This window comes from Mesoplodon mirus (assembly GCF_964341445.2).
Source record: "Mesoplodon mirus genome assembly, chromosome: 11".
In the NCBI taxonomy this organism is placed as follows: Eukaryota; Metazoa; Chordata; class Mammalia; order Artiodactyla; family Ziphiidae; genus Mesoplodon; species Mesoplodon mirus.
In genome coordinates, this window is record NC_138987.1 from 42098085 (window position 1) to 42113611 (window position 15527).

General features: G+C 61.8%; 1 protein-coding gene across 1 annotated transcript in view; it reads right to left on the reverse strand.

The window, feature by feature from the left end:
- Positions 1-1013: 1013 nt before the first annotated feature.
- WNT7B (Wnt family member 7B) overlaps positions 1014-15527 on the reverse strand; it is a 51834-nt gene continuing 37320 nt past the window's right edge. The window contains exons 3-4 of the mRNA XM_082635966.1: positions 9336-9607; positions 1014-3756 (exon numbers count right to left, since the gene is read on the reverse strand). Coding sequence (XP_082492092.1) covers positions 3277-3756; positions 9336-9607 — 752 coding nt within the window. The 3' untranslated portion in view covers positions 1014-3276. The remainder of the gene's footprint in view (positions 3757-9335; positions 9608-15527) is intronic.

Consider the following 15527-nt stretch of genomic DNA (forward strand, 5'->3'; position numbering starts at 1 on the left):
CTGTTGACCCCCGAGTCCTGGTCCCGGCCACTTCCGGCTGACACATGGGGAAACTGAGGCCTTCTGTGGGGGGCGCACCACGGGCTGCCGTGCCCTGGGTTGGGAGGCGGGAGGGACAGGGCTTGGACTCCAGATCCAGGGCTCTCTCCTGTCTCCCCCTGGAGGGGCGCACCCTCCTCCAAAAGCCCACCTGGTGGCCCCTCCGCAGGGATCTGGGTCTGGGGCCAGGCTCTGTGGGTACCCAGGCAGACGGGGGCTGTTTGATCAGCGGTTCTGCCTGATGCCAGGCTGCCGGGACAGCGGGCAGTGGCCAAACCGGCCCCACCGCATGCCTTCCGGCCCTCAGCAGGAATGCCATTCATCCTCACTGCTCACACGGTTAGTTACCGTGGGCGGAGGCTGGGCCTCTGGGGAGAAGCAGCAAGGCCTGGTGGCCAGCCAGGGGCCGCTGAGCTCCCAGGGACCTTGGACCGCCTTCCCACACCTGGAGAGGGCAGGCAAGGAGCACCCCAGGGGGGCACTGGAGTCAAAACCCAGCAGATACAACTGGACAGACCCGCGGGGACCCTGGGGACAGACCCCTCCTGGGGTCAGAAGGGGAAGGAGGCACAGAGGGGGTCAGATGGGCCCAGGGCCTCCTGGCTGCAGGTCACCCACCCTCAGGTTCCCGCTTCTCCTGAGGGCAGCACCCAGCCCCGCAGCCCGAGTCGGCTCGGCACTGGGCCGCGGCCCTCCTGTCCCTGCGACCTGAGCCAGGCTGTCCAGGGAGGCCTCAGGGTCTGTGTCCAGCTTCCACCAGTGGCCCTTGCCAGATGGGGACAGGCTAAAGATTCCTGGAGGGTCCGACGTGACAAGCCCCTCCCCTCGCACGGCGCCAGCCCAGCGCACACAGAGGGGCGAGCGAGGTGGGCCACTCAGGCGTCTCCCCGCCCCCAGAAAGAGCTGCAGAGACTCCGCACACTCACTTCTCTGATTCCAGCTTTATTGGAGCCGAGCGCTCCCCTCTCGGGGAGGCCAGACACAGCCCATCAGAACCCCAGCAGCTCTCCTGAAGTGAGGGCGCTGCGGAGACACGCAGCGCCTCAGCCACCACCATCCCTGCCTGGGCCGCGCTGACACCCCACCCCACCCAAGGGAAGGGCTGCTGCTGACAGACTGTTAGGGGACGGTGGGATCTCGGCAGCGGCACCTCGTAGCCGAGGGACAGTGCGCATGACTTGGTGGCATCAGGGGCCCCAAGGGTCCAAGGGTCTGTTTCAAGCAGAAGGAGGAGCCTGGCTAGGGGACAGCACGGCCACCCCCCCGCCCCCCAGTACCCAGTGTAGGTCACAATAATTTAAAAGACACTATAGACATTTCGACGCTATATAACAATATAAGTTAACCAGGTTCCTTGGCAGAAGATGCTAGGCCTGTGGACTCGGGGGTGTCCTGGGACCCGGGATCCGGTGGGGGAAGGGGACTGGGGGGCATTCACAGTGGCCTGGAAGCTCCCAGGACAGCCGCTGTTGATGGAGCATCCTGGCATCATCGGGGCAGGCAGGGTGGACGCCAGGGCCAGGGCCCAGGGTCACTCACCCCAGGCTAATGTCCGGCCTACTTGGCTGGTCAGTAGCCTGAAGACACATTTCCACGGGTTTCTGCGAGAAAACACCCTAAATTCAGAGCAGGGACAAGTGCATGGGCAGTGGTGCGCCAGAAGCAGGTGCACACCAGCCTTTCTGGGCCCGGACAAGTTGTGCCTCAGTCTCCCCAGGGTGAGTGGGAATATTGTCAGAGGACACGTCCAGTGCCAAGTCCCCAGCCCCCAATCTCTCCCTACCCTGCACACAGTTTAAAACCAAGCAGGACCCCTTTCCATTCCCGTCTCCCAGGTTTCGGGGTGATTCGGACCTCAAGGGAGGGTCTGCGTGGTATGGGGACCACGGGGGGAGTGTCTGGAGGGCAGGCATCTGCTGGCACAGCAGGTGGGAACCCAGCGGAGCAACGCCCTATCCGAGTTTTCTCAGCATCGGGGCCAGGGCGAAAGGACTAGGACTGGGCAAGAAGACCACAGGAGAAACTCTCAAAGGCACCTCGAGGCAGGGCGTGGACCCCAGTGAGGCTGGCAGCGGGGGGAAGAGCGCGGCCAGATTTTTCAAGGCGTGGGGGCTGCCCCTCACCCTGGGCATCCCCAGAACATGTCCTTCAGGGTCAGGAGGCCTGGTATGGGGGTCAGGAAGCCTGAGCCAAGGTGGGAGCCTCCACTCACGGCCTTGGGGTCTCTGGCTAGTGCTTGAGCCATTCTGGGCCTCAGTGTCCCCATCTGTCAAATAAGGCAAACACCCCTGAACTATCCCCCTTCCCACCAGCTTGCCCCAGCACAGCGCTGTCGTGGGGGTCCGGCTGGTTCCAGGGTGGCAGGGGGCTCTGTAAACTAGGGGGTGTCAGTCTGGTGGGGGACTGGAAGGGCCACGGCATTAGGGAGGGGATGCAGCACTCCTGGAACCTGACATGGGTGACATTTTGATTTGCTAGAGCTGATTTTCAAAAGAAGGAAAGAAAGGGCCAGAGGTCCCTGTCCGTGGCTCTCCTCAGAGGCCGTCTTGGCCATGTCAGCCACCAAGCCCATGCCCAGCTCACATGGGGACCACATGCACCGCCACCTCCCCAGGGACAGGGCCATACATAGGGATGCTCCCGAGGGCACCCAGGGGCCAGAAGAGGAAGCAGAGGGCAGCAAGGGGATGAGCTAACACAGAGTATGGAGTTAGGACCGGCTATGCCTTAGTGCTAAAATCCTCTTCTGATACTAAGAAAACATAAATAATTTTTGTCAACGTTTGCCCAAACCGCCCTGGAGCCCAGTGACTGAGGCGGCCTGGGACAGTCTTTCCGTGTCCATACCACCAGGCGGGGGAGGACACTCAGAGTCTTGTCGCTTTGCTTTCCGGGGTATGTGGGTGTCCTTGGGGTTCACTCTCCCGGAGAAAAGAAAAGAAATTCACTGGGCCCCTCGGGGACACTCATGCCATTGGCCTCGCCCTCTGGGCCAGGTGATGGGCACTGTTCTGCCATGGGAGGGGACAGGAATGGCAGGAGGGAGCCCCTGGGGGGCAAGGAGAGGGTGACCGGCCCCGGGGGAGCTCTGCTGCGCCCGCCCGTGGAGCTCCCACCTTCTCCACCCACCTCTGCCCTCGGCCCGGCTGGGAGCAGAAGTGCAAAACGCGGCGGGGCGGGGCCGCGGGGCGGGGCCGCGGGGCGGGGGGGCGGGGCCGCGGGGCGGGGAGGAGCCGCTCACTTGCAGGTGAAGACCTCGGTGCGCTCGCTGCACGTGTTGCACTTGACGAAGCAGCACCAGTGGAACTTGCAGTTGCACTGCCAGACCTTGGTGTACTGGTGGGTGTTGTAGCCTCGGCCGCAGCACATGGTGTCGCAGCCGTCGGCACCGGGCGAGGTGCGGTTGCACAGGCGGCCCTGGGTGCCCACGCTGCCCGTGGCCGCGTCCTCCTCGCAGTAGTTGGGCGACTTCTCGATGTACACCAGGTCCGTCTCCATGGGCTTCTGGTAGCTGCGCAGCTGCTTGATGCGCAGGAAGGTGGGCTGCCGCAGGCGGCTGGCCCGCACCACCTCCACCTGCACCGCCACGTTGTACTTCTCCTTGAGCAGGTGGCCCACCTCGCGGAATTTGGGCAGCGTGGTCCAGCACGTCTTGGTGGTGCATGAGCCCGACACTCCGTGGCACTTGCACTCCAGCTTCATGCGCTCCTCCAGGACCTGCGGGCCATGGGGTAGGCTCAGTGTGGGTGGAGGGTTGGGGCCTCCCTGCTCCCTCCCACCCCGGCCTCCCCCACACCTGGACCCAGCTCCCCACCTCCCGCTGTGTGACCACACGGTCAGTGTTTCCTCCTCCCAGAGCCTCCATCTCCTCATCCATTAAGTGGGGCTACTGACCATAGGTCCCTACCACACAGGGCCCTGGGAGGGTCCAGTGAGAATATTCAGAACTCAGCAGAGCGTGGGGTACATTTATCAAACGTGTTTCACTAAATTCTTACGGGAGCTGCAGGTCAATGCACTGATGAGGAGACAGGCTCAGGGGGCCGTGGGACCCCCTGCCAGTCACAGAGTGGCAGGTGGAGAAGTTGGTGCACGCACCCATCCAGGCTGGAGGAGGCACCTCTCGGTACCAGGTCCAGCAACAGCAGGTGCTTAATAAGTGTGGATCCCCCACCCCTGTCTCTTCCACTACGCACCCTCGTGCCTGGTGTAGGCCCTGGCATGCAGTTGGCACTTAATGAGCGGCTGTTCAGTGAAAGCCTGGCACGCACACGGAGCTCTGTACACCTTTGCTGAAGGACAGAGTGGGGGTGGGTGGGAGGTGAGTTCATGGATCAGTGAGGCCCAGGCGTGCCGTCTGCTGGGAAGCCACCCTCAGACCAGTGTTGTTCTTTCTCTCCTGCTCCCCGAGGGCCCGTGATGGGTGCAGCCGTGTTTTCCTTGGGCCTCCCTCCTTGGCCCTGGAAAGCCAATTCCCAGAGCCAGCCCTGACCCCAGGCACTCATTTACCCGGATCGAAAAGGCCCTGCCAGCCAGGCCTGATTAAAGATGGGGAATCATTAGCTGCCGCCCCACGACTGCACAAGGGCCATTTGTCAGCTGTCTGGGCTCCCGCTGGCCTCATTGTGACAGCCCAGCCCTACAGGGTCTTGGCCACCCTCTGCCCCCTGGTCCAGAACCCCAGCCCTGACCCTCAGTGAATGAATGAATGAATGAACAAATGAAAGAAAGACAGAAACATCCACGGTGTCAGCTACTGCCCACTCACTTTCCCTGTCCTGACCACATGGGGCCCTGGACCAAGGCGAGGAACCCCGGGGCTCACAGTCCAGGTGGGAAACAGGAGGAAACTGACACACAAAGCAGCAAAGTGCAGGGGCTGTAAGAGGGGGAGGCTGCCTAGGGTGGGGGGCTTCCTGGAGTAGGTGGTGCCTGTACTAGGTGTTGACGGAGGAGTAGGACCTCATTAGACAAAGAGGTGGGGGCCGGGGGGGCACAGTGCAAGCAAGGAAGGGGAGACTCGGCCCAAATGAACATGACGTGAGGCTGGTGGCCTGGAGTTTGGGGGGTGAGGCTCTCTGCTCCTGTGTGGATGGTGTCCCAGGGTGGAGACAGGAGAAGCTGGGGAAAAGTTTGGGGGGTGAAGCTCTCTGCTCCTGTGTGGATGGTGTCCCGGGGTGGAGACAGGAGAAGCTGGGGTAAAGGGAGGAGGAAGGAGAGGGAAGGGTGATGCTCCACCATGGGAGGGCCGAGGTGGGGCGGGCCCCAATATCCAGAGGAGGGGAAGGGGCCAGGTTTGGGGAATACTCAGAACTGGAATTGCAGGGCTTGGTGACTGTGCCGTGGGGTGTTTGGGTGGAAGGCACTGGCCAGAAGTCGGGTCTGAGGGTCTGGGGGTCTGGGTGAAGAGTGGGACCTCCGCCCAAGAAAAGTATATCTGGACCTCTTCTCTGCCTCCTGCCCCTCCCCCGTCTCCCCTTCACCCCCGTCAGACCTCTCCTTTCCCTCCTTCCACCCCACCCCGTGTTCATCTTTGCTTGGACCATCCCCTTCCCCCAAAAGCCCCTCCCTCCATTAATCTACCCTTCAAGGCTGGGAAGCTTCCCCTGCCCTGGCCACACTGCCTGCCGTGGTGCCCCCAGGCCAGGAGCTGACCAGATTCGTAGCCCTCTCAGAGCCCCCAGCCCGGGAAGCAGTTCACCCCACCCCAGGCTGCTGACCCAGGAGGTGCCTCCTCAGACAGGTGGTGATGGCCAGAGACCTGGCAGGAGTGTCCAGGCTAGCATTTGTGCAGGCCAGGTGGTCCAGGCTTAACGGCCACCGGTAATGCCCACTTCAGCTGCCCAAACCTCGCTCTGCCATCTGCCCCGAGCCCCTTCCCTCCACGTTCAGATCCTGTGTGGCCAGATCCTGTGTGACAATCAGCAGATGAAGCCGATCGGGCAGCTGTTTGCAGAGCAAGGGGCTGAAGCCTCGCTTGGCTGGGTCCCCTGGGCCTAAGCCTCTCCTGGGAAGTGATCCCAGGATTCAAGAATGTGCTGTTTCAGTCTCCAGTGCCCTCACGATAAGCGCGACAGTGACGGTGGCGCCAGTCCCGCTGCCCCAGGAGACCACCTGGGAGGGTGCAGAGTGACCCACCCTGCCTAGAGGAGCTGGTGGCTGAGCAGGGCCCCTCCCCTGGGCCTCACCCCTGCCCCACCACCCTAGGTAGTGGAGGGGGTAGGTGGGGGAGCTCCAGAAAAGGGCTGACCGGGATTCTTTACAGAATAAGGGATGGCCCCCACTCTGGGGACAGTGCTTAGTTACTGTCAAGTTAGGGGGAGTCACAGGGTTGATGGACCGTAGTCCTGAGGGAGCCCGGAGTTGAGCAGGTCTCCACGCTCAGCTTGTCCAGCCCTGGCCCACCAGGGAGGTGGTGGGCCATGTGCCGGTCTGGGGTGGGCTAAAAGAGTGTCCCCCCCAAATTCATGTCCACTCAGAACCTCAGAAGTTTACCTTATTTGGAGATAGGAACTTTGCAGATGTAAGTAAGACTCGAGATGAGATCATCCTGGTTCAGGGTGGGCCCTAAGTCCAAGGACACATGTCCTTATAAGAGACAGAAGAGGAGGGAACACAGACACAGAGGAGGGGCCATGTGAAGACAGAGGCAGAGACTGGATGATGTGGCCATAAGTCAAGGAGCACCTGGGGCCACCAGGAGCTGGAAGAGGCAGGAAGGGTCTTTCCCCGGAGCCGTGGTGGGAGCTCGGCCCTGCCGACACCTTGATTTAGGCCCTCTGCCTCTATGAGAGAATAAATTTCTCTTGCTCTAAGCCACGCGGTTTGGGGGACTTCAGTGTGGCATCATCAGCTTCCTCTCCACGTGACTTGCTGAACTCCATGGCCCTAAGGGGGTGGGGGTGGGAGTGGGCCTGGCCGCTCTATAATGGGGCCAGGGTGCCCCAGCACTGGGATGACCCATGAAGGTCTGCACTCATTTCTCTAGGAAGCCTCAAAAGCCACACCCACCCCAACTCTACCGCTATGATCAGCCCCCGGGGACACTGTGTGGCCACCACTGTTGGCCTCTTCCAAGGGCTCAGACCACACACACACTGCACAGCCCCACAGGGTCGAGGCTGTTGGAGAGGCAGTGGGGGAGGGGCACAAGGTGCATTACACCCACTGTGCGGATGGGAAGACTGACTCAGCAGAAGGACCGGGCCAGCCAGAGCCTCACAAACAGCTAGGGACAGCGCTGGCAGGAGAATCCCGGCTGCTGACCACTTTAGAGGCCTTTCCTGGGGCTGCCCTGTCCCTGACGGGCCCTCGCACTGCCCATCTGCTCTCCCCGCCCCTGACAATCTCCTTCTCCTCAGTTCATGGCTTCCAGGTTCATGGCTTCAGCCCAGTCCAAAACCCCCAACATGCTGACCCTCTTCCATCCTCATCCCCCTGAACAGGCCCAGGTCCCTTCACCAGCCTCCTTGTTGTCATGCCTCCTGTCTCCCCGGGGGCCCAATCCTGCTAGCCTCCATTCCCCTTATGCCTTTTCATCACCTGTCAATTGGCAGGACCCCCTCCCGCCCACCCCCTGCTGCCACCGAGTCCCCATGTGTAAAATGGGGACAGTGAGGCCGTCCTCCCAGGGGTGTGGGAAAGCCCCTGCTCAACACCTAAGCCACTGCAGAGGCTCAAAGGGGGATGGGGGGGACTGGTTCAGTTGAGAGTTCAGCCACACCTCCTCCTCCAGGGAGCCCTCCTGGTGCCTCCATGTAATTGAATCTCTCCTTCCTCTGCCCTCCCAGACCCAGATCACTGTTTGCCTGTGCCTAGAGAATGGGGCCTACGTGCTGTCTGTAAGCTCCTTGGAGACAAAGGCTGTCACTCATTTCTTCACTCATCTATTCATCTGACAATAATTTAATAACCACCTGCTGCATGGCAACCTCCGCTTCTACAGGATGCAGTCAAAACCCTGGGCCTGGCGTTCAAGGCCCGTTCTGGGCCGGTCCCTGCTTACTTCTCAGGCCCTGTGTCACCACCCCTCATGCTCCCGCCAGCCAGAACCATCTGCAGTACCCCTCTCCCTCACCTCCCACACCCCTCCCCCACTCCTCCCACACCCCTCCCACACTCCTCCCACACCCCTCCCACACTCCCACACCCCTCCCCCACACACACCTCGCAAGTGCCAGCTCCTTCTGCCTCTGCTCTTCTCCGCTCCAGTACGTGGACACCACTGCCTCCCGGAAGCTACTGCTACCTCTCCCTCAGGTCCCTGGGCTCTCACTGTTTCTGGGTGCAGCCCCTGCTCCCCTCAGTTGGAGCTGTGGGAGCTCCCGCGGCCAAGGCTATGTCTCACTCCTCACTGACCCTGCACCCAGCATAACGCCTGGCCCACAGAAGGGGCAGCGAGAGTGAACGAGCTCAGCTCTGGGCCCTAGGGCAGAGGACATCTTCAACTCTTTGCCTGGAAAGGCAAGTCGTGCCTAGCCTGCAGAGCCCCTCAGGCCCTGGCGCCCTGGGTGCAGCCCCCCGGGCTGGAGAGCCAGACCCAGAGGCGTTCCACTTGGCTGGCTACCCTATCTCGGGCCATCTTGCCGCCATGGCGGCCGCCCCTCCCAGCCCAGTATCTGGGGCCCTCATCTCCCAGGGGCGGGGCTGGACTCGCCCTGACTTCTTCCCCAGTGCGTCCCGGCTTGAATGTCCTCGGTTATCACCCACCACTCTGCGTCCCACGCATGAAGCTGGCTGCCCAAGAGCCCCCAGCTCAGTTTCTGCCCTTCCGTTCCTGCTTCCTGGGAACACCCCTTCCTCCAGTCTCTCACAGCAGTTTGAGCCAAAGGCTGCCTCCTCCGGGAAGCCTTTCCTCGTATATTGGCATGACCCCTCTAGGAGCAGGGAAGGGACATGGACTGTGGCCCAGGGGCCTCCCCTCACCCTTGGGTCCCAGGCCAGGCCCGGCTCCCACCTTGTGCGCAAACAGGATCCCTGTCTCACCCCTACCGCGCACCAGCTGGGGGCCGCGGGCATCACTTCACTTCCAGCCTCAGTTTTCAAACCTCTGTAATGGGAACAGTAAGGCCCACCTCTTCGGGCTGCTGGGACAGACAGAAGTGACGGCTTGTGGTCAGCACTACCCACCCCGCACTTTCAGGGTTCAGTTCACCAACTCCCTCCGCTAGGAGAGGAGCCCAAAGCTCAGAGAGGTCCACACCGTACCTGTGTAACGGCGGCCGTCACACCTGACCCAGGCCTGTCCGCCCCGCCCCGCCCACTGCCCTCCCAGCCCCGCCCAGTGCCCGCCCTACCTTCCTGCCCGCCTCATTGTTGTGCAGGTTCATGAGGCGCCTCGCGTTTTTCTTGATCTCGCGGGCGTCCACGAAGCGCCGGGAGAAGTCGATGCCGTAGCGCACGTCGGCGGAGCAGCCGCCCCACTTCCAGCCCTCGGCCTGGTTGTAGTAGCCCTGCTTCTCGCGGTCGCACCCGCAGTTGCTCAGGTTGCCCTGGCTGCAGGCGGCGGTGACGGCGTGAGCCACGCCGGCTGCGGTGATGGCGTATGTGAAGGCGGCCTCACGGCTCCCTGCGGGGAGGGGACGGGTGCGGACGGTGAAGCCCCGCAGGTCCCGGCCCGGTGGGCTCAGGGGACCCAGTGCTGGGCTCTGGTCCTGCTGCCGGCCGGCTGTGTGACCCTGGGCTCAGCCCTTAGCCTCTCTGAGCTTCTCACTCAGCAAAGTGCGGCCGATAGAACCCACCTTTCAGGGCTGTGGTGAGGACGGTAAACAGTGGGCACTCGATGCATGCCACGGCCCTGCCACCAGCATGTAAGACACTTCTCTTCCTGTCCCGAAAGCCTGGGCTGGAGAGGCCCAGTTTCCTCCTGGGAGACGGCAGTGGGGGGCGGGCCTGGGAGGGGATGTTTGGGGTGTGTGCCTCTGTTAGCCTCCCAGCGCTGCTGTTCATGAACCAGCCACTGGTGCTGATCCCTTTGGGGGACACCCACCCCATCAGTCAGAGGCCAGACAGAATCGCCCCAGCTCAGAGCAGCGCCAGGGCCCTTCGTTGCCATCTGTCTCGCTCTCTCTCTCAACCACCCACTGTCACCCCATCACCAGGCCCTGGCCTCCTGAATCTCCCTTCTCCTCCAACACCCCTGCCCGCTTCAGGGGTCTCTGAACTGCCACACTCGGGTGCCGGTCCTCCCGACCTTCCTCACCCACCAGCCACCCTCCAGGCAAGTGCAAAGTGCAGCTCTGCACCGCCCCCCCCACACACTTTCCCTCCCTCTCCTCTGCCTGAGCTGAGAAGGGAAGGCCTGCCGTCCAAGCCTGAAGTCCATGTCCAGCTGGACCCCCCAGCCCCCTCTCCCCATCCGCCACCCAGAACAACCCAAATCCGGTGCTGCTCACATGCTCCTGGAGGGCTCCTGGTCTTTTCGGTGTAATTTCCTTCCCCTTCATGCCCAAATGTTAACAACTTTCCAAGGCCAGTTCCAATGCCTCCTCCTCCAGGCAGCCTTCCCAGACCACCAGCCAGAAGGGAGCCCGGGCTGCCTGATCTCCCTCAGTGGCAGGTCTGAAGCTCTCATTGCTCTCGACACTGTCCACCTGGTTAGCCCTGCCACTGGGACTTGCCAGCTCCACACGTGTCAAAGGCCCCTCAGATGAGCGGGTCCAGCTCTCATTCTTTATTTTCCACAGCCCCCAGCCTGTGCATCCTGCCATCCTGGCCCCAGTCTCTTGAGCCCCTCTCACCTTGCCCACGAGCACAGAGGCTCCCTGCAGGCCACGACCGGGTCTGTGTGGTCCCCAGCACCTGCCACTATGGGTACAGAACTCAGTGATGTCGACTGGACCAAAGCCAAGCTCTGCTGAGCGGGAATCGCACTGCCCTCAGCAATAGCGGATGTGGCCACTGGAAACCCACGACCCCATCCTTGCACAAGCCCTGTGTTTGTGCCCCGCGAGCACCAGCATGCCCCTCTGTGTGCTTGGTGCTGTCCCTGTTGTTGGGGGCTGGCGTCATCCTCCCAGACAGGGTGGAGGGTCAAGTTAGGCCCATTCCATAAACATCCATTGAGCACCAACTGCATGCCCAGCCCTGTGCTGGGCGCTGACTATGTGCTCTGGGGTCCACCTCCTCACCCACCAACCAGCTGAGGGGGGCTCACCTAGATGGGATCCCTGTTCCCCTGGGGGGCTTACCCTCAGGGAGGTCCCTGTCCCCAGGGTGGGGGGGCCCCACCCTTGGTGGGGTCCCTGTCCCCAGGGTGGTCTTCATCCTCAGTGAGTTCCTCTACCCTGGGGGTCTCACCCTCAGTGGGGTCCCTGTTCCCTGTGGGGCTCACTTATCTGGGGTCCCTGTTCCCGGAGTTTCTCCCATTCAGGAAGAGGACCACCAGGGTGAGACCTCCTGGTCTCAGGGGCCCAGGGCAGAGGAGGCTTTGGTTGGCCTCTGCTGTCTCACAGGGGACCATAGCTTCCTGGAAACTTCCATCCTCTGAGAAGAGCTGACAGGAAGGTGGTGTCGGGCATCCCTTCCTCCCCAGAAAGATCAGGGTCTGCAAAGGGCACAGGGTGGCACTGCCCTCCCAGGGCCTTGCTGGACATCCACCCCCTCCTCCCGGGTGGGCCCTTCCTGCCCACACTTCCCACCTCCCGCGTGGGGACCGCTCTGCTGCCCTGACGTGCCTCTCTAAGGGAGGGCGGGGGGGTGGAGTCAGGGAAGGCTTCCTGCAGGAGGTGACATCTTAAAATAAATCTTACCAAGAAGTATGAGTTAACTCCCCATGAGTGCGTGAGAGTGTGTGTACATGATGTGTGTGACTGAGTACATGGTGTCTGAGTATGTGAGCGTGTGAGTGTATAGTTGTGTGGTGTGTAGGTGGTAGGTGCGCACTCCTGGTGCACACAGAGCAGGAGCAGAGGTTCAGAGGTGTGAAACGGCTTCCTGTTGCTGGCGCAAGTCTGAGATCAAGAGCAATAAGAAAAGAGGTGGCCGAGGTCCCAGGGAGCCAGCTTGTGGGTGGCCAGAGATGTCCCATGAAGCAGAGGGCACTTTCTGTGCAGGTGCTGGGGCAAGAGGCTGTAGGATTTGGATCTTGGAGGTCACTCTGGCTACACGAGGGGTGGGGTCCTGGAACTGTCGAGAAAGTGGATCAGCAGAGCTGCGCTTCTCTCCTCACGCCGTCACTCACCTGCTGCCACAGCACCAGCACCCCTCTAACCCTCAACACGTGTTCTCATCGAACTGTCCCGACCATCGTGCAAGGCAGGTTTCATCCTTCTTCCCATCTCACAGGGGAGGACACTGAGGCACACAGAAGTTATGAGACTAGGTGTTAGGGGCTGAAGCTGGACTGGAGCCCAGGCAGTGGAATCAAGCCCAGCGAGGCAGACGGAGGGACTCGGGGCCTGGGGCGTGGGTCACCGGAGGCCCTCCTGCCCCCAGCTTGACCCCTGTGCAGCTCAGTGACCGTGGGCAGGAGGAGGCAGGAGAAGAGGTGTGCACAGCCCCCTTGCAGAGGAGATGCTGCACTCAGATCATCTGTGGACCCCAGGCGTGCGGCAGGGCAAGGCTGGCTGGGAGCTCTGGGGAGGTAGAGCTAGCCTCAGAGTGGGCGTGTCACAAGCTAGGCGCCCAGCAAGGGGTTAGAAATCTCCACCAGTTGTGTAATCACACCAAGAGGCCAGGCCAACGGCGTTAAAAGTGCCACAACCAAGCCCTGCCTAAGCGAGCACAGTGTGGCGTGCCCTCGGAAGCCCTGCCCGTGACCCTCTTCTTCCCCAAACGCTCTCCCTCCCCATCAGCAGCCAGATGGGGGGTTCCCACGTCCTCCAACCTAATGCCCCCAAGCAGGCCAGCAGGCGCCCAGGCCAGGCCTGTGTGTTTGGAGGGCATTTCACAGAACCCTCCCTCCCAGGCTTTGTGCCCCCGCCTGGTTTCTGCCCTGCTCAGCTCAGACACGGTTACTCATCAGTTACTCACCAGGCTGCCGCTCCCACTAATTCCTTTTTTATTTGCTTTTAATGAGCCAAACCCTCTCATCTCACCATGGAGACAGGCGGGAGGCAAGCAGTGAGAGAGCTGCAGTCTAGGGAGAACCGAGGAGGATGAGGTGGGGTCCTGGACGGAGGGGTTCCCATGCGCCCGCACTCTGCACATGCATCTTATTTAATGCTCCCGACAGCCCCGTGGCCCCATTTCACAGACCTGGATGCAGACTCAGAGGGCTTCGTTACTGGCCCCAGGTCACAGTGTGCCTGACATATAGGGAGGAGACGGGCCCCTCCCCAGATCACCACAGGGGCCGGCTTGGAATCCCTGGCATGTCGCCTGCACGTCCTCCAGGCTGAGAAGGAGCCAGTGCGTAAATTTAGAAAGAAGCCCCTTGGGCTTCCCTGGTGGCGCAGTGGTTGAGAGTCCGCCTGCCAATGCAGGGGACATGGGTTCGTGCCCCGGTCTGGGAAGATCCCACATGCCACGGAGCGGCTGGGCCTGTGCGCCATGGCTGCTGAGCCTGCGCGTCCAGAGCCTGTGCTCCGCAACTGGAGAGGCCACAACAGTGAGAGGCCCGCGTACCACAAAAAAAAAAAAAAAAAGAAAGAAGCCCTTTGAACCCGTGCGCCTTGGCCAGCAAACATCGATGGCTCCCCAAGCCTCAGAGATGCCCTCAAGCCCTGGAAGCCTGACCCCAGCCGTCCCACCCACCACACCATCAAGCCCCACTTGGCCAAGTGCAGCAGCTGGCGCACACCACTGCTCTGGAACAGGAGCAGCCTGGCTCCCTGCTGCCTGCCCTGGGGGACACTGGCCCCCTCTTTGCTGGAAACCCTGCCTGCATGCCCATGTGTCTGCAGCTCACCCAGGCTCTGGATACAGCTGGGAGGTCCCCTGCTCCCGGAAGCCCCATTGGAGTGAGGGCCCTCCTCTGGGCTCCTGCCAGGTGCCCGCGGGCTGCAGGGGTGGTGGGTAGGATCCATGTCTGATTCTTCCAGGTACGCCCACCCTGCAGCATTATTCCCTGAGTCTTCATGTGAGCAGGGCTGGGGCTGGACGCACTACATTCATCACCTTCTTTTTTTTTTTTCTTTTTTTTGCGGTACGCGGGCCTCTCACTGTTGTGGCCTCTCCCGTTGCAGAGCACAGGCTCCGGACGCGCAGGCTCAGCGACCATGGCTCACAGGCCCAGCCGCTCCGCGGCATGTGGGATCTTCCCGGACCGGGGCACGAACCCACGTCCCCTGCATTGGCAGGCGGACTCTCAACCACTGCGCCACCAGGGAAGTCCCACCACCTTCTTTTATCTCCACGACCACCCACGGAATAGATCCTCTTGATGAGGCCCATCTCGCAGGTGGGAACACTGAGCCTCAAAAGCAGGAAGCGATTTGCTCCAGGCAGTAGCAGTAATGGCCATCTGAGCACAGTGGCTGCTCCACATCTGTCTGGTGATGAAGGTGGGGAGTTGGGTGAAGGCAGCGAGGATGGTCTGTTTGGGGCCACAGCTGTCCTGGGGGTACGCTTCAGACGTGGGAGGCCCAGGGGCTCCTCTTGGGATCCAGAGCCACCCCAGCGTGGATCTGTACCCTCAGACACCAGAGCCAGCAACAGGGTCCTGCAGTCTGCGTCTGGCACCTGACAGGTCAAGGTGGGCTCCATTAGCCATGTGGGGCCCGTGGCCCGAGGTTTCGGGAAAGCAGAGAGAGAGGTACAGGGAGACTCAGGGAGGAGCAGGCAAGAAAGCCTTGGACTTGCATTCTCACACCTGCTGTGCGGCCCCAGGCAAGTCACAAACCCTCTCTGAGCCTGTGTCCCCATTCACCCTACGGCCCCAGGAGCAGCTCTAAGAGCAAACAGGACAAATGGGCATCGCCCTCAGCATCACCAAATACTGAGCGGGCCAGGGAAGTCCAGGCACAGTGCAGGGCTCCCAGGACAGGCCCAGGCCCCTCTCTGTGCTGTCCACAGCCTCCTCCCAGTCCGCCTGCCCAGCTGCCCCCTCCATGCCTCCTCTGGATGAATCCACACCAGCCAAGCCCTCAGAGACCACTGCCCCACGGGTAAACTGAGGCGCTGGCCACTCAGGGGCCAGCCAGCTCTGCTCTCTCTCTGCTCGTGGTTATTCAAGCTTAACCACGCCCCCACTGCCCCGCTCCGTGCCCGCCAGACCTGACTCCCAGGGAAAGAGGGTCTTCCTGGGTCAGTAGGGCCTAGCCCACCCAGCTGTCCCCTCACCCTGACCCCGATGAGGACGCTGGGGACCAGGCAGATCTTTGTGAGCAGTTACTGGAGGGGACAAATGTGGCTCCTGGGTCATGCGGGGGCCTGGGCAGAACAGAGGTCCCCTCACCCTCCCAGGGCAGAGCTGGGGGCTGTGCCCGCCCTCCCCAGGCCCCACGCACACACACCCTCCTCAGTGTCCACTCAAAGCCACCGGCCACTTCCTAGAATCCCTAGGGGCCTGGCACACTATCTTTAGAAAGCCACAAAAAGCCCTAATT